Source organism: Aotus nancymaae, unplaced genomic scaffold (assembly GCF_030222135.1).
Source record: "Aotus nancymaae isolate 86718 unplaced genomic scaffold, 86718_ANA_hifiasm-v0.15.2.pri h1tg000006l, whole genome shotgun sequence".
Taxonomy (NCBI): Eukaryota; Metazoa; Chordata; class Mammalia; order Primates; family Aotidae; genus Aotus; species Aotus nancymaae.
This window is the reverse complement of record NW_026988417.1, coordinates 35,203,975-35,222,998: the sequence shown is the minus strand read 5'-3', so window position 1 is coordinate 35,222,998 and position 19,024 is coordinate 35,203,975. Positions and strand designations below refer to the sequence as shown.

Sequence of the window (19,024 nt, the reverse complement as noted above, 5' to 3'; positions counted from 1 at the left end):
TGGTGGATATAAGAGTAGAAGCTATGAGACACTGTCATAATCTTTTCTGTAAAGTTCTGGACCTTGTAATTTATCATTTTAGCTTTTATTTCTAAAGTATTGGCCAGATTAAATATATAATGGGAGTTAGACCATTTTGCTCATTTGTTTCTGTCTTGAACTGAGACAGTACTCAGTGGTATTCTCTTCATGTGATCCTTTCTAGTTAGAAAGTTGTCCTGTGAAATTTTGTTTCAGTTTCTATTCAGCACAAGCTTACTTATTTACCCATGTTGCAGAGAAAACAAAGGAGGCCTGATTTGGTTGAAGTAGTCATTTTGGGGAGCAGATTTGAGATTTTTTTTTAAGAGTTCCTGAGAACTCATGAAGGATGATGCGGCCACTTCTCTATATAATTAAAAATAAAACTGTACTAAAATATAAAACAATGTGAAAATTAGGCAATGAAATTGAGTTTTTCTCACCATTACAATTTAAGTGCTTTTTTTTGGAATATATGAAATTCTTTGCAAAAAGTTGCTATTGTTTGTGTTTTTTTGGTATTCTTTATTGGCAGTTACTGAGTAATAAGCTGATTGTTCATATTCATGCCATTTTCCTTTTCTTACAGTCATGTCTAATGTACCCTTTTAGATTTTAAAGTCTTGGAGGGAAGACTGTATCTTCACTTTCTTTCTAGTCCTTAGCACTCTTGTCAAATGAGATAGTAGGTACTGTTATCTTGAACTCCAAATATCTCCCTCTCTTATCTTGGAGCTAGTAGTGTTGCTTAAATATTTATTAAATGAATACATGTAAAAACAATGGACCAATAAATTGGATGTTTTCTGAAATATCCTCTTTTTATAAGAAAAAGAAACTTTGACAGTTACTAAACCCATAGGAATAAACCCTGAAATTCAGTTGGAAAAGAGGTCAGAGTACTATTTATAAATGCAGAGAGAGGAAACACTGACAGTAGGCTATCTGAAACATCTGGTTGCTAGTTTAAAAATATGATTTACAGGCCGAGCATGGTGGCTCACGCCTGTGATCCCAGCACTTTGGGAGGCCAAGGCAGGCGAATCACGAGGACAGGAGATCGAGACCATCCTGGCCAACATGGTGAAACCCTATCTCTACTAAAAATACAAAAATTAGCCGGGTGTGGTGGCGCATGCCTATAATCTCGGCTACTTGGGAGGCTGAGGCAGGAGAATCACTTGAACCCGGGAGGCGGAGATTGCAGTGAATGGGATGGTGCCACTGCACTCCAGCCTGGTGACAGAATGAAACTCCGTCTCAAAAAAAAAAACAAAAACAAAAACAAATATGATTTACATTCAGATAAATGGTGGAGTATAAATTTGTACAAAAGTTTTTAAATTCTGCTTTTGTAGAAACTCTAAAAGAATACATCACTCTCTGGTATCCCTAGAATTACAGCTCTACCTTAGGGATCCATTAGAATTTTTAAAAATTCTCAAATCTTACTGAATTAAAGTCTGGACAGACAGCTTTAAAGAAAAAATACTTAGAGAAGCTAAGGAGATTATCAAGCATTTAACTATTTTTGTGATATTATCCAGAACACCGAAACCTAGGTATCTCCTATGCTACTAATAAGTTCTTATACTAAGTAAAGGAATCAGCACTTGTGGCCTTCACTGGATGGAAATTGACATTAAGTTCTAGCTTTTTTAATTGTGTTTTTCAGATTGCACTATAAATAAAATAATCAAAACATAGCTTAGACAATCCCAACTCCTTGATCCAAGCTATGAAATGATTTTGCCCAGAGCCTACTTGTTTTCAGCTAAAATTTCCATTATTCTGCATCTAGAAGACACTAATTAAATGGTTGTTGCTTAACAGCCACTGTTCTAAGATCTTAATGCATATGCACTCATTTCATCCTCAAAATAACCCCGTGAGGTGGGCACTAGTATCGTCCCTGCTTACAAATGACAACAGTGAAGGCTCAGGAGAAGAGAGGAATTCTCTCAAGGCCATGCAGGTAGCACATGGCAGAGTTGGAATCCCTGGTAAATCACTGTGCTTTGTGTCTCTGGTATTAAGTCTTCAGGTGAAATTGTCATCATGCTAAAAACCTCTAACTACATCTGTACATTACTACATTAATAAAACTATGTTAACTGCTGTTAGGTGGGTTGCAGGTTTATTAGAAGAATGATTTACAGTGATAATTTAAAATAATGTTATATTACTATGGAGACAGAAGAATTCCACTCAAACCAAGTGCAATATAGTGGTATGAATATGATTAAAGGCAATATTGTATACAATCCATAACATTTATGGTACAGTTGTAACTCATGTCAGGTATTCTTACATATCTTAAATATTTTTACTTAATTCTGATAGAAATGCTACACGATATAGGTTATATTGCCCTCCTTTTACAAATGAGATAAACAAGACTCAGGGAGGTTAAATAACTTATGAAATTACAGAGTTAAAAAATGGGGAAGCCTGGATTGGATTTCAGGCATTGTGCTATCTATACTACTGCCTGAGTGGAACTAATAAGGGATTGAGGAGGAATGGGTTAGGCAGGGAAGCCTCATGAATGTGGGGTTACTGTACTTGTAAGACTAGAATTGGCTCCCAAAGGAGAGAAAATAGTCCAGGTATGTACACGGAGATCAGTTTGAATAAGAGCTGAGAGGCTGGCCCCAATCTTCTAGTCTGTCTTCTGATCTCCTGTTTTACTGGGTTAAAAAAAAAAAAAAAAAAAACACCATAAAATTTACCATCTTAATCATTTATAAGTGTATAGTTCAGTAATGCTAAGTATATTTACATTACTGTGAAACAGATCTCCAGACTATTTCCAGCTGGTAGAACTGAGACTCTATGCTCCTTAAACAACTCCTTATCTCTTTTCCCCTCTCGGATAACCACAGTTCTATTTTCTATGAATTTGACAACGGTAGATACCTTATGTAAGTAGAATCATGTATTTGTCTGTTTTATGGCTAATTTGTCACTTAGCATAATGACCCTCAAGGTTCATCTGTATTGTTACATGTGACAGGATTTCATTTCTTTTTAAGACTTCTTAGTATTTCATTTTGTGTATATATCATACTTTCTTTATCCATTCATAGACATCTGGGTTGCTTCCACTCGTTATCTACTTTTGTACTACATTTAAAGTTAAACCTTTAAGACCATAGCCAGATATCTTATTTTGTATTAATACTTTCTTTCTGTCTCTTTCTGTTTTTTTTTTTTTTTTTTTTTTTTTTTTTTTTTTTTTTGAGACAGCATCTTGCCCTGTCCCTGCAGTGGTGTGATATTTGCTTGCTGCGACCTGTGCCTCCTGGGTTCAAGAGATTCTCATGCCTCAGCCTCCTATGTAGCTGGGATTACAGGCGTGTGCCACCATGCCCCGCTGATTTTTATATTTTTAGTAGAAACTGGATTTTACCTAGTTGGCCAGGTTGGTCTTGAACTCCCGACCTCAGGTGATCCACCGGCCTTGGCCTCCTAAAGTGTGCTGGGACTACAGGCGTGTGCCATTATGCCTGGCCTTAATACTTTATTATATCAGCAAGCAGGTGTTTGTTTGTTTGTTTGTTTGTTTTTGTTTTCTTACCATAACTATTGACTTCATGTGGGCAGTGAATACTTATTTTGGTCATATTTGATTATTTGATTTTGGCTTCATGTTGTTGCATTATATCAGTTGTATTATAGTCCTGCATTAGCTGTCTTTCTGTGGAGATAGTTGCAAAATAAATTTAAATAGACTAAATTCTACATTACCATTGCTTTATATAGCAATTACAAAGATGTTCTCCCTTAATTTGTCATTGGCTCTCAACTCTCAGGCAATTAAATGTAGCTGAATGTAGGCTTCCAGGTTTAGCCATATACATGGACACATATCAAACTTAAATGGTGTATAAAACTTGAATTTGCAAGATATGGTATATTTAAACAGCATTTTTCTAGTGCGAATATAAGTGCTTATGCACAGCTAGGCAAAGGAGAGGGAGACTATTAAGTTTTTGATACCTCTTCAGTATTAAATCAATTTTATATCTATTATCAGACATTACAGTTTACAGCACAGGTTGTGAAGTCTGCCTTGCAGAATTCTGTTTCTACTGTTTATCTATTGCGTGACATGGGGCATGGGATTTTCCTCCCCTGAAGCTGTGAGGAGTAAATGAGATCCTACACAAATGGTTTGCAAACACTCCACAACTATTAGCTATTATTATTAGCAACGTAATTCTGAGGGAGAATGAAAGAAGATGGATGTGTTTGGGTGGGTGGGAAAGGAATAGTGGTTAAGGTAGAGAACACGGGGCAGAGGAGGTCAGAGCCAATAGGTGACCACAATTAAAAGAGATGACCATGTTGAGGGACTGGGCTTCCTTTGTAAGGGGTTTAATGGGGCTGATGTTGCCACACATTAAGGTAGGTGAATGGATGGTGGAGGAGAGAGATGCCAAAGGACCAAATTAATACTTTTCTGGGGGTAAGCACTCAGACTAGAAAAATAAGTTAGTAGGTCTGACCTTCATCCTTTTGCAGTCTGCTCTATACTGTGGGATGGAGGAATACAACCACGAGCATATTTTCTCTAGAACAGTTCCTCTTGTACATGGCTGTGGGGAGGAGTCAAGTTGAATGTATCTTTATCAATACTTCTAGTTAACATCTTGATATTACTTTGCTCACTGTGCAATTAACATGGTATCTGTTTCTGTATTTTATACTGAAGCGTAAAGGTGGTTCTTTGCTATAAAGGAATACCTGAGACTGGGTAATTTATAAAGAAAACTGATTTATTTGGCTCATAGTCCTGCAGGCTATATAAGCATGGTACTGGCATCCGCTCAGCTTCTGATGAGGCCTCAGGAAGCTTACAATCTTCACAGAAGGCAAAGGGGAAGCTAGCATATCACGTGGCAGGAAGGAGCAAGAGAGGGAGGAGGCACCAGGCTCTTTTGAACAAGCAGATCTTGCATGAACTCATAGAGAACTCATTCCCACAAGGACAGCACAAACCATTTATCAGGGATCCACCCCCATGACCTCCCACGAGGAGGTGCCCTCGTACTAGACCCACCTCCAACATCAGAGGTCACATTTCTACATAAAATCTGGAGGGAAAAAACATCCATATCATATCAGGTGGACTTCTATAAGACCTGTACCCTGAACTAGTTATAGTTAGTTCAGCGTGTTGTCCATATGGAGACCTCCAGTTTTCCGAGGAATTAGTGATTTCTCCACAATAAGTGTATTAGCAAATAATATTTGGTTATTTGATTTTGGCTTTATGTTGTTGAATTATATCAGCTGTACTGTAGTCCTGCATGAGCTGTCTTTCTGCAATGATAGATAAACAATGAATTTTAATAAACTAAATTCTATATTACCAGTGGTTTATATAGCAATTACAAGGATGTTCTCCCTTAATTTATCATTGCCTCTTAACACTTGGGCAGTAAAATACAAATGTATGTAGACTTCTGGGTTTAGCCACGTTCATGGACACACATCAAACTGAAGTGGTGTATTGCAGGGACACTTGAAGGTGGGGACACTTTTCTCTTTTATCATCTATAGTGTTGGGTACCATATGGGAAGCTGATGAATTGTAGAGAGTTGAAGAAGTAAAAATCGTACCTGAATTTTCTACCTGGGTACTACTGCAGAATGTCATAGTCGCTTTTTCTGTCTGCTGGTGTCAGTTATTAAGACCAGCAAAAGCATTTTCTCATATATCTCTGAATCTAATCAAGGGATATATTTCCAGTCCATTGGGAACCACTGTTGTGGAATACAGCCAGCTCTCATTGTTGTTGGAATCTGTAAGGCTTGTATTGATAATGTTGCAAAGTTTCATTATTCATTTAGCAACCTAATTTATAAATCTGTATTTTTAAGCTTTTTTCTTTCAGTTGTGTGATTCTCTGTGACTACTATTAAGCCTATTTTCTCACAAAGTTTCTGATTGTGCTAAGAATATGTTTCTGAGTTTTTAGTGGTATGTTCTCTTTTTGTTTTAATGAATTGATCATAGGACTGATTTGATTGTACTATGCTGTTTTCCCTCCTGTAACATATAGCCAGGCGAAGGTGGTTCTAGGAGTTGTCAGTACTGAATATTGAATGACATCGTGGTTTAATGAAGTAACCCATGGTTTTCAGTTGTTTGCTTTCCTTGTTTAACTAGGGGAATGATGACAAAGCTCCACTAGTAATGGGAGGTGGTGAGGGGGTCTGAGGGGCTTACTGTAGTGGTTTTCCTTATTCGAGACATTAGGAGGGAGAAGCTTGTCCAACCTATGAGGTTGTTTTTGTTTCATTTTGTTTTTGAGACAGAATCTGGCTCTGTCTGTTGCCCAGACTGGAATTCAGTGGTGCAATCTCAGCTCACTGAAACCTCCTCCTGAGCCCAAACCATCCTCTAAATTCAGCATTCTGAGTAGCTGGGACTACAGGTGTGCACCACCACACCCAGGTAATTTTTGTATTTTTTTTTTGTTAGAGACAGGGTTTCATAATGTCACCCAGGCTTTTCTGGAAATCCTGGGCTCAAGCAGTCCATCCACCTTGGCCTCCCAAAGTGCTGCAATTACAGGCATGAGCCACTGCACCCAGCCTGGCCCAACCCATGCATTTTTAAAAGTCCCACAGATGGTTTAGAATGTTTTAGCTGATACCTCCTGCCTCACTCCTCACACTCACCTCCTGATTTGAGGACCTCCATTAGTGATTAGATGAATTGGAGAAATCTGTGCTTGAAATCAATCTGCTCCATGCTAGCTTGGTAACTTAAATAGACAAAATTTTAAAATAATGTGTACTTTTTACTTCTTGTCACAAAGCCAGGAAGAAGTTATTCAGCAAACATTTATTGGGCTGAGCAGTGAACAGTTGACAAGATCCCTGCCCTCTTGGAGCAGTCAACAGATATCAGCAGTAGTAGATGCCATGGAGACAGATTAAGCAAGGAAAAGGGATGCTGAGTCGTAAGGCATGCTTCTATAGCGTAGATTAGGAATCACCTCTCTGAAGAGGACGCATTTGAGCAGAGACATACCAAAGTGATGGAGTGAGCATTGAGACATGGGTATACATTGAAGAAGAAGGTTGGAAAGATACAAGATCAAGAGGTAAGGTCTGAGGAAGGAACAGAAAGGAGACTGGCCCTGAGGTTGTCAAGTGATAGAAGGGGAAAGTCAGGGAAGATTACATTTGGAAGTCATAGGGAGTGATATGGTGTGACTTTTCTTATGACATTAATTATTCTAGCCCCTGTAGTGAGACTCTACTGTGTGGGGGAGAGGGGGCCAGGACAGAATCAGGAGTATCAGTCTAGAAGGCTATTGCAGTGGTCTAAGAGAGATATGTTGGTGGCTTAGACTAGCATGTAAGCAGGGGAGATAGATAGTGAGAGTTATTGAATTCAGGATATAGTTTAAAGGCATAGCACAATAAAGTAACAAGGTAGTGTTTATTGAGTGATACAGCAAGCTGGGCATGAAGCAGATGTTCCTAAAATAACATTTAAAAACTGATTTATTTGGCTCATAGTCCTGCAGGCTATATAAGCATGGTACTGGCATCTGCTCAGCTTCTGATGAGGCCTCAGGAAGCTTACAATCATCACAGAAGGCAAAGGAGAAGCTAGCATATCACGTGGCAGGAAGGAGCAAGAGAGGGAGGAGGCACCAGGCTCTTTTGAACAAGCAGATCTTGCATGAACTCATAGAGAACTCATTCCCACAAGGACAGCACAAACCATTTATCAGGGATCCACCCCCATGACCTCCCACGAGGAGGTGCCCTCGTACTAGACCCACCTCCAACATCAGAGGTCACATTTCTACATAAAATCTGGAGGGAAAAAACATCCAAATCATATCAGGTGGACTTCTGTAAGACCTGTACCCTGAACTAGTTATAGTTAGTTGTTGCCTCACAGAAATAGGTCAGGATATCATGGGCAAATGCACAGCCATGCTGTAACTCCAACTGTCTACACATTCTCTAAATATGTACTGCATATACATGATGTACCATGTTAATAAGCAAGTAATTGGCATTTATTGTACAGCTTCCCTGGGTTTATCCTTTTGGCAGAGATTATGATAAAATAATAGTGATAGTAGCAATACTTACTTAGAATTTGTAATGTCCGGTTGTTGTTATAAGTGCGGTGCATGTATTAACTCATATAATTCTCACAGTAGCCCTATGAGGTAGGTACTAATATTACTCCCATTATTTTTGACTAAGAAACTAAAGCCTAGAGAAGTTAAATACTCACATGAGATAATAAAGCTAGTAAGTGGAGGAATTGGAATTCAACACAAGTTGTCTGGATTCAGAGTCTTGGCATTTATATTACACTATCTGTGGAGCAGCAGAACATAGTTAAACACTTGCTGTGATCTGAATGTATGTGTCCCCTGACTCCCTATTTGTATGTTGAAAACTGACTGCCCAAGGGAATGGTATTAAGAGGTGGGTTTTGGGAGAGGTTATTAGGTCATGAGAGCAGAGCTCTTGTGAATGGAATTAGTCTTCTCATAAAAGAGGCCTGAGGGAGCTGGTTTGTTTGCCCCTTGCCCTTCTTTCACATGAGGAAACATAGAAGGCATTATCTGTGGTGTCTGCAGGTGCCTTGACCTTGGACATTTCATCCTTCAGAACTGTGAGCAGTGTATTTCTGTTGTTTATTAATTGTCCAGTCTAAGGTACAGATGATCCTCAACTTATGATGGTTTGACTTGTGACTTTTCGACGTTATGACGGAGTGAATGTGATATGCATTTGGGAGAAACCACACTTCTCTAGTGATGCTGGATGGTGACAGCAAGTCCTGGCTCCCAGTCAGACACATGTTTTCAGTTTATAATATTTGCAGTATACAGTGGGTTTATTGCGACATGACTTCATTGTAAGTCTAAGAGCCTTCATATTTTGTTAAATCAGTCTGAACGGACTAGGACAACTCTCTATGAAATAAATAGTGTAGGAATACAGAGAAGAGAGTGCATTTCTTGTTCACTAGAGCTCTTGTGAAGGAATGTGTTTCAGACCTCGAAGAATAAAAAATTTAACTGTGGGAACATAATAACTATAGTAGTAAAAATAATTATAGTGACGGAAGTCAATGTTTACTAAGCATCAGTATGTGCTAGGTGCTATGTGCAAGTCACTTATGATGGATTATCTCATTTAATCTTCACCAGTGCTAGGTACCGTGGAGTGTTTCCATTTTATGGGAAAGGAAATGGAGACATTGACATGGATACGGGTCTATGCTTACACTGCTGGAAAGTAGAGGAAGTGGGATTTTAATTTAGTCTGACTACAAACTTGTGTGCAACGTGTTAGGTGGGGGATTTTATCCAAGAGGAGAACAGTGATGAACTTAGGCTCGGGGGGCTGGTATAAAGCATGTTTGGGAAGCCTCAAGACCTTAGAACTTTATCACTTTTTGTCACATTTCCCAGTTATATTTGGAGGGCGTTGCAAGTGTAGACTGCTAGGACCTACAGCAGTTGTTGCTGTACAGAAAATCCACAGATCAGTATCTGGAGGGTCACTGACCTAGAGTGTGGCATACCTGCCATAGACTACAATTGAAGGTCAAAACATGGAGGGCTTCAATTTCATATTAAAGAGCTTTCACATGCTGGAATTTTATAGTTAGGTGTGCTCATCTCCATGTATCTGATGATGTTCTTGGGGCTAGAATGTCTAAGGAAAGAACTGGATCTGTGTACGGTCTTGGGTGTTCAGACAATTAAAATGTCAGGTAATTGGAGGACAGAGTTGACATTAAAGTGCAGGGAGGATTGTAGGGCTGTGGGAGGGAGGCTTTTCCATGGCATGAGAGGGAAAGAGGTTCATTAACCATATTTGTCATGTTGAGTGATAGCAGAGATAAGATGGTTTTGGGTAGAGCTTTTGGTATATCTTTCTTTGATTTGACCACCTAGGAAGTATATATGCATATGCCAAAGGAAGGAAAGGGCTATGTGTATGAAAACAAATGTACATACACACATACCAAAAAACTAATACAATGAGCCTCTCAGTCACTTCTGCCATTTTTATCAGCCTCTCTCTCATCTCTTAAACATGTTCCAAGTGTTTTGCAAAGCTCTAGTATAGTAGTTATAGATGTATGTAGAGAAAGGAGTGATTCATTCATTCTATTTTGAGGAGTTGATAGAAAGTCTTCACAGAGGAGGTAATACCTGCCTATTGATAATTTTAAATGGTGCTTAGGAAAGCAGATAGACCATATGCAAAAATATATGGAGCTGTTAAACAGCTTGTTGGCTCAGGGAAATAATTGACAAGAATGGACTAAAGTGAATGAAGGATTTTGGTAGAAGGTTTGGCAAGGGTTGAATATGAGCTTGTAGTTGGTACATAGGAATGCCTGCATCATAGGAAATATGAGTATGGTGTATGACACATAATTGCTGTTTACATCAGTAGCACCTGCTGCTATTCTTGTTAGAGACAAAAATGTGATTCGGCACTATAAACAATATTAGCATAAACTTTATCTTGTTGAGCATGTGGAGTGATACGCCAAATTTGTATATTTGATAGTTCACTGGTTGACCACATGGAGTCTGGGCTGAGAGATTTGTTCAGAGACCATTGCAGTAATCCAGGCAAAAGATGTCATGAGATTTGGAACTATGGCAAAAGCAGTGCAGATGGAGAATAGTATTAACTGAGCTGCTATGACGAAATACCCCAGGCCATCTAGCTTAAACCACAAAAATTTATTTTCTCACAGTTCTAGACGTTTGGAAGTCCAAGATCCATTTGCCAGCTGATAAAGTTCCTAGTGAGAGTCCTCTTCCTAGCTTGCAGATGGCTGACTTTTCCCTATGTCCTTATGCAGAGGGCTCTGGGGGTTGGGGGAAAGAAATCTTTCTCGTGTCTCTTGTAAGAAACTGATCTTGTCTTGTCAGGGTCCATCCTGATGACCTCATTTGACCTTAATTACCTCCTTGGAGGCCTAGTCTCGAAATACAGTCACATTAAAGGTTAGGGTTTCAAGATACAAATTTTGGGAGGACATAATTCCGTTAGTAGCAAGGAGTAAATACGGTAGCTCACCTGCTTCCTTGAATGTGGTGGATTATACAAGGGTGTACTTGGGAGTGCATTCTAGGCTTTAGATTTGGGGTAGGGAAAGATCAGGAGGTTTCTTGGTTTGTGTGTGTATATATATTTTATTAAAATTGTTTTTGTTCTATTAAGGTTTTTGTGGAGAATGGTAGGCAAAACTATGACTTTTATAGTTTTCTCTACTCCAGAAGGAAAGTGTTTCTAATCCTCTTAAGTTATTGGCCAACTTACCATGTTTATAAATTTTAAAGTGGGTGAATACATTGTGTCCACCTATTGCTCCATTGGCAGTAATTATTTCCATCCTGTGATAATGCTAGAAAAAATAGACAGTACCTTTGTTTGCAAATAATTGTGTAGAATAAGAGTGGATTATCTGAGAACTGAGTTTGTATGTGGTGTTGAGGTGTAACTTTTCCTTATGTGTGACATTTTAGCATTTTAGATGTCACCCTGGGATGCCTTATTGACAAAGACATTTCCTGCCTTCTATCATTTCTTTGTAATTTCATTTCTCTGCTTCTGCAATGTGTTCTGAAGAAGATGCACACTTTCCCTCTTATCCTATACCTGATTGTTACTGCTTGCTGATATTTTAAAATAGTTGAAGCAGTAGCTTATGGGCAGTTGGCATGTAGCATATGCAGAGTCCAAGTAGTGCCTTTTGTAGAGCTAGCTCAAGGAGGTTTTTCAGCACTGCATCAAAGCTTGCTCAGGGAAATTTTCCTTGTTTGGGTGTGTCTCATTTTATTACTTCAGTATATATGTGTCATGCCTATTCTGTACTTTTTTATTGAAGCACAATGTACAGAAATTTGCACATATGCATTTTCATAAACTGAACACACCTGTATAATTGGCATCTGGGAAAATGGACTTTTTAAAAAAGTTTAATTATGTAGTTTGGGAGAAGAATAAACCTTTATGAATCTGCTGTGTACATTGGAGGACATGTGATCTTTAAACCTTTACCTTGTCCTTTTATATTAGCACATTTTCTGTTATCTAATGTATTTAAGACTTAGCTGATTATTCAGTGTTGTATCTTGTATATCACTGTTGTTTACTTATAATTCTTCCTGCTTTTATGAAAAGAAAATTATTGGACTGAGAAATATATTCTAACTGCTTTATAAGAAAGTGCAGTGAAAGGGAAAGTTGTTTATATTCAGCTACTGTTAAGAAAATTGCGTAAAACTTCAATGTCAAAAGAGCATTCTTTCAGTACCTTTGTGGGAATATTGTTTAACAGGACCACTGTAGAGATATTTTAATCCCCATTTTAATTCTTGTGCTTGACTTGGCTATTTATTATTCGAGTAGCACGTAGACACTGAGAAGTTACCTTATGCTTACAGATTTTTGTCCAGTAGAAAAGGTAACCCCAAATATTATGGCTTATTGTCCTGTAGGACATTAAACAGTTTTCAATCTAACCTAGCTGTCCTTTTCTAATATTTTAACAAAAGCCTTTTCTGATCGACTATATAAATCTCTTCCACATATGCTCTTGGATCCAATCTTACTGACTTACTGGCTCCCCTATTTTTAATTAAGAAGTTGAATAAAATTTTTGATATATGTTCATTCTGTATGTATCTCAGCATCATTTTTTTTTACCTTTTTGAAAGTCATAGTTTGATACTGCTGTAGCATTTCTGTCTTGTACCTTCACATACTGAGAAACTGGTTTTCTAGGGCATGCAAAGCAATGCACAAATATTCCAAATGCAGAGTGAAAGTTAGTGTCCTAATTTCTGTTGTTTCTTCAGAGAAAGTATGTAATATGAAAGTAGATTTTAATAATTAAAATATCTTAATTATTTTTTATTTTTTTCTAGGCTTAATCACATTAAGCAGTCACTGTGAAGAAAATAACATTTTAAGAAACTTTTCTGTCACAATTGTCAAAGGAAAAGGCCGTAGAGAAGTGCATCTTCTTGTGTGTATATCTCATTGTGCCACATTTTATAACTCAACTTAGTAATGAAGCCACCATTATGTCCTCAGTCAGTGAAGTAAATGTTGATATAAAAGATTTCCTAATGAGCATTAATTTGGAGCAGTATCTCTTATGTTTCCATGAGTCTGGTTTTACTACTGTGAAGGACTGTGCAGCGATAAATGACAGCCTGCTACAGAAAATTGGAATATCACCTACAGGTCACCGTAGGAGGATACTTAAACAGTTACAGATACTCTTGTCAAAAATGCAAGATATTCCAATATATGCAAATGTTCATAAAACAAAGAAAAATAATGACCCTTCAAAGGATCACCATGTTCCATCTTCTGATCAGAATATCTGCATTGAAATTTCTGATTCTAGTAGTGTTCAGACACCTAGCCCATCACAGTTGGGGACTGTTACAAAAAATCTTGAAGAAAATGATGCAAATGTGGAAAGAAGCCAGTATCCTCCATCAGATGATAAGCTATCTCTTCCTAAACATGACTTCCCCACTTCAGAAGAACCACACCTGAATTTGGGTTCTTTGAATGATTATTTATTTGGTAGTGAAAATATTAAAATAGAATCTTTGATTACAAAGAAGACTGTGGATCACACAAATGAAGAACAACGAACAGAAAAAGTTAATTTAATCTCAGAAAATCTCAGTAAGCTCCCTAATGCAGACTCTGAATGCCTCTCTTCTGTTGGCTGTTCAACATCAGAAACAAATTCTGGAAATGGAACAAATGGATTATTAGGAGGATCACCACCATCCCCATTCTTTCAGTTTCAAGGTGAAATGATTGTAAATGACTTGTATGTTCCATCATCACCAATCCTAGCACCTATGAGAAGTCGTAGCAAGTTGGTTTCAAGACCCTCTCGATCTTTTCTGCTAAGACATCGGCCTGTACCAGAGATTCCAGGGTCAACAAAAGGAATTTCTGGGAGGTAAGAATCTTTACAGTAAGCTATAAGTATTCAATCTGAGGGAATTTAGTGATTTTTAACAATTATATTTTCAGTGTTCCTTTTTAAATTTGATTATATTCATTTACCTATTCGACCTACCCTTTTGCTAAAACATTTTCCTCATTCCATTGTACGTAATATCCCAGAGTCTGCAGCTTATAATGCCTGGGACTATTTACCTTTTCCCTGTTTAATTGGTGGAACATCCCTTCCCTTAATTCTACCTGGATATTCCTTTCCATACCAATTCTCCACACCTAGTATTGTAGTCTTTCTATTATTGCAGTTCTCATATTTGAAATGTTGACTCTGTCTCCCCATTAGATGATTTGTTCTTTGACAAGGAACATATTCTTAATGTTTGTATCTCTGCTGCCTGGTACAATGCTTGGCACCAAGTTATAATTCAACATATGTCTGTTGAACTTGGTACTGGTCACTGTGCTCAGTGGGAAGGATGCAAAGAGGAATACGGTGACTCATGTAGAAGTCACATGTGAAAAGATGGTGACAGACAGCTCAGTATGAAGCTAGGCTCACTAGAGACCAGCTCTCTGGGACCCGAAAGAGGGGCTCTACCAGTATAGGTTCTTATACCAAGTTAAAAAGTCATTGGTATCCCGAGGTAACAGGATGATTACCTGAACAGTTAGGGAGGAGGTAATTCATAGCAAAAGAGGTCATCAGCTTTAACTTTCAGAATTTATGAATCTCAAAGTTACACCTAAAATAGTTGTGGTTTTCTCCAGGGTTGGAATAGGATATTGCTTTTCCCATTAAAAGTTAACACTTGTCTTTCTGCTGAGAGACACGAGGCTGTTCAAGTTTGACTGTCACTGTAGTGGCACTAAATGCTTTACACACTTTCTGCACAGGCTCCAGGCTGGAGTTCAGCAGGATTCCTTTTCCCCACGCCCCATATGGCTGCTGTTCCCCCTCCTCCCTTTGAATCTGTGCTTTGGCCTTAGGTACCTTTGGTAATTGTAGTGCAAATAGTGTCTGCCAGAGAAAAGGTGGCAATTTAGTGTTTGTGAGAGAAAACTTGACCATTTACAAGGCTCTGTTAATATATGTATCTCCTATCAGAGCATAAACTTTTGATGGCAGAGGTGCTAATTAATTTGTCTTTATCTTGACATCCCTAGTACCAATAGCAAAGTCTGGTGTTTACTAGGAAATCAATAGTTACAGTGTCAGGTATTAAACACATTTATTAAACAACTAATACCATCTATTAAATGATAGTTTGGTTTATAATTTTACAGGGGTTATCTAATGTTCTAATTAGTGACCCTATTAGGTCACTAATCTAATTATTCTTATGAGGTAAATGAGCCTTGAGTTAATTTCCCTAAGATCACATGGGTAGTGAACTAGGATTTCCTACCAGTGCATCTGACTCGAGATCCCACTTTCTTAACCACTCATTGAGTAAATATTGTCAAAAATGTTAATTGCCTATATAAGAATTAGATTATTTATTGGGATTGTAAAAAAACACTCATTTTTGTATGACACTTTAGCTTTAAAATAGTTTGCTAATTTTGAATAATTAAAAGAAAGTGAATGAAAAATGACAAATCAAGATGGCAGACTCTTTTGACATGCCAGACTCATTTTTCCATGTGTACAGGTTAAAACTGCATCTTTGCCAGGACTGAATCCCTTTGGGAGCTAGAAAGGATCACCTCACATCAGAAGGATTTGGTTTAAGTTTCAAACAGTCTGTGCTAATTTTCATGAATTTTACAGAGAATCTTTTGATACTCATTTAGTTGTATAGGTGCAGCAAAATTCCACCTCTTTCTTCCAGCTGGGTCTAAAAATTAAATTAATATAAATTGATCACTAACATATTAACAGGAGAAAAGCATACAAATTTATTTCATACAAGTCATATGAGTTTTATGTGGCAGGAGAATCCTCATAACCTGATAAAGACCCAAATAAGCAGTTAAAGTGAAGCAATTAAATAATGAATTGCAAAAAGAGTAGTAAGTTGTGAAAAACCAGCTCAATTATGTGGGGAGGCTAAAAAGATAAGTTATTTTAACAAGGCCTGTTCAGAATTCTTTGGCTTCAACATCTTGTCCTTGAGGACAAGATGTTAATTTCTTTTAGGGAAATTTCATCTTCTGCTTTTAAGGAGGTTAGAAGATCAGCTCTTTTTATACTTGTTGTTTTCCAACATTTGAATGAAATGCCTTTTATTCAAAATAGTCAATATGCCAGAGTGGTATATTTTCTACTCCTTTATTATAAATGTAAGCTTTGTATTATATGAAAAGCTTGTTATTCAGTTTGTAACTGGGTCTTTGAGAGTGGAAACATTAAAATTAGTAGCAAATAATTTAGTGCTAGTTATATCATAGCACTGTTTTTTTGTATGTGACTTTTAGGCCAGATTACCTATTCTAATCTTTCTTTTCTTTGATTATGGTAGTTAATAGCAACAGTGCTTTTGTGGTGCTCAGATCCTAACATGAGCAAATAAATTATTTTCAGACTTCACTGTCTGTTTTTCCTTGTGCTCCTTCCCTATGTTGCAAATAGTAATTGCATGATTTTAAAGTGTTTTAATATGACTTTTTAAATAAAATTGTGGGTTACGTAATGTGAGTTTCTCTTTGGTCAAGTAATAACACCTATAGATGATATTTAGTGCATTCCTTCATATACCAAATAAAAATATTTCTTTATGGCCTGTGTTTTAATGTAATTACTAAAGATTTCATAGTTATACAAAGGAATATGGATGCTGACTTTGAAGTGTTTTCCTGACATAGGGCTCTTTGTTTTTCTCTCCTGGACATGTGTCCTCCCTGCCTCCTTCCTCTCAACAAAATTGATAGAATTGATGTTCTATCAAATTTATTCTTTGTTGTAGACTTGGTTCTTCCCTGAATTCCTGCCTGCTCCTTTTCTCTGGAGGGCTGTCCTGGACAATAACTTCAGGTTATCTTTTGAACTCTCTTAAGAGCCAGATCAGGACTAGACTGCAAGCACCAGCTCCTTCCTTATTACCTTCACTTGGAGGCTCTGCTAGTCCCTGGGAGCCCTCCGAGCAGAAAGCAGATCCCACACTGCCATGGGAGTTGTAGGTGGGTCCTGTGATCCTATGCAGAGTCATCTTAGTACCCCAGGCAGGAAGGAATCTCACAGCTACTGAAAGAAGTACCTTTTTCCTCCTCGGTTTAATGATTTTTATGCATCTTTCATGCAACTGTGTTATCCTTGGGAGAGGTCTCAAAGCCTTCTTTTTAAGGTGCAGTGCCTCTGAATGTTTTGGGGGAAGGGCAAATGAAGAAGCAGAAGTAGTGGGAAAGGGATGATGTGCAAAGCTGCACTATTGTGGAGGTACAACTGTTAGAAAACTGAGGTGCTGTGTTGACTCCTTGAGGGCTTTTCAAAAGTTGGAAATCTACACCTGAAGTCTCCAGTGTTCTTCGAAATTTTTATTAAAGATAAAAATCTTGGATTTTTTCCCTCTGTGTATACATAGACATTCAAAGTGGATGACACTGTTTTATAGATTGTAATGCCAAAAATATATATGGGCAAAAAGTACAGAAAAGTAATAAGCAATTGTTTACTGCACTGAATAAGAAATATACAGAAGGATATCACGTCTTTTTCATCTCCAAGAAAATTTTACATTTCACATTACAGTAGAAAAATACTTAGCAATCCTAACATTTTGATTTCTTTCTCTTAAAGTGCTTTTTAAATTCTATGAGAACAGGCTTAATATTTGCTAAATTTTGACTTGAATATCTGAATAATTAAATGTAAAGAGTAGTTAGATTTATTGGTAGATTTCAATAATCTCTCTAAGTTAAAAAGTCATTACATTTATATTTTATTTTTGTAAATAAAATCCATCTTGTTTGAAAAAAGTATAAAATTGAATTTTTTTCTAGTAGATTAAAAAAATTGATGGTGTTGTAAACTTATGTGTTGCAATAGTTCTGTAATGATCATTTATTCGTATCCTAAGGATGCTTTTTAAAACTTCTCAGACTGAGGCTTAATTATTTGTATTGTAAGTTTCACATTATTGGTCTATGCTGTAATTAACCCACTTTCATGCTTTCTGAATTCAAATTTGTCTGTTTTAGTTAGAGATTATAACCTCAGGGCAGTGTTAAATTGCTGACTAATGATTGTGTGTTAAATTCCACTCTAGAATGACCTATAGTCTGTTATCAATTGTGAGAACTGCATTTTTTCTTTTTTAATATTTTGTGAAATGATGGTCCACATATGCCATGTAATTATTTTTTGGTTTGGCTGCCTTGTCTAAGTATAGTTCATAAAGGGATACCTTTGATATTAACCTTTATGTCACTGCTTTTCTGGGCAACTTTAGTGATTAAAAATATTTTTAAAAATAAAACCTGTAGGTATGCAGAACATTCTCTTTGATAATCAGAATTACTCATTACTTTCTCTTCTTTTATATTCAGGTTCTTTAAACAAACCATTTTAACTCTGATACCAGGGATAATTGTCTTTGTCTCTCCACCTACCATGACGAAATACCGTAGACTGGACAGCTTAACCAACAGAAATTTTTCTTACAGTTCTGGATGCTAAAAGTCTGAAATCAAAGTGTTAGCATCCTTTGGTTTTGGTGAGGGCTCTCTACTATCATATGGTGGCCTTATTGATGTCTGTTTATGTGGTCTTTCCTCAGTTCCTGGAATGAGAGAGAGAGCCATCTCTGGTTTCTGTTTTTAGAAGGCTACCAGTTCTATTGGAGTAGGGCCTCACCCTTATGATTGTATTTAACTTAAATTACTTACCTAATTTAAATACAGTCATGTTGTGGGTTAGAGTTTCAACACATGAATTTTATGGGATGGGGACACAATTTTATTCACAACGATAGTTTTTCTTTACTTGCATAGAAATTTGTTAATACTGTATATAAGTAATAGAATGTAGGTATTTTCAAAGGCC

General features: G+C 37.2%; 1 protein-coding gene across 8 annotated transcripts in view; it reads left to right on the top strand.

The window, feature by feature from the left end:
• The window catches only part of ARAP2 (ArfGAP with RhoGAP domain, ankyrin repeat and PH domain 2), a 210,179-nt gene that overhangs the window by 27,119 nt on the left and 164,036 nt on the right, over positions 1 to 19,024 (top strand). For 7 of the 8 annotated variants that reach the window (XM_012474969.2, XM_012474970.2, XM_012474965.2 and 4 more), the window contains one exon: positions 12,978 to 14,041. In XM_012474969.2, the coding sequence (XP_012330392.2) occupies positions 13,137 to 14,041 (905 nt within the window). In that variant the 5' untranslated portion in view covers positions 12,978 to 13,136. Of the gene's footprint in view, positions 1 to 2,299; positions 2,946 to 12,977; positions 14,042 to 19,024 lie in introns of those variants that run through there. The other variant, XM_064366244.1, reaches the window with a different exon arrangement.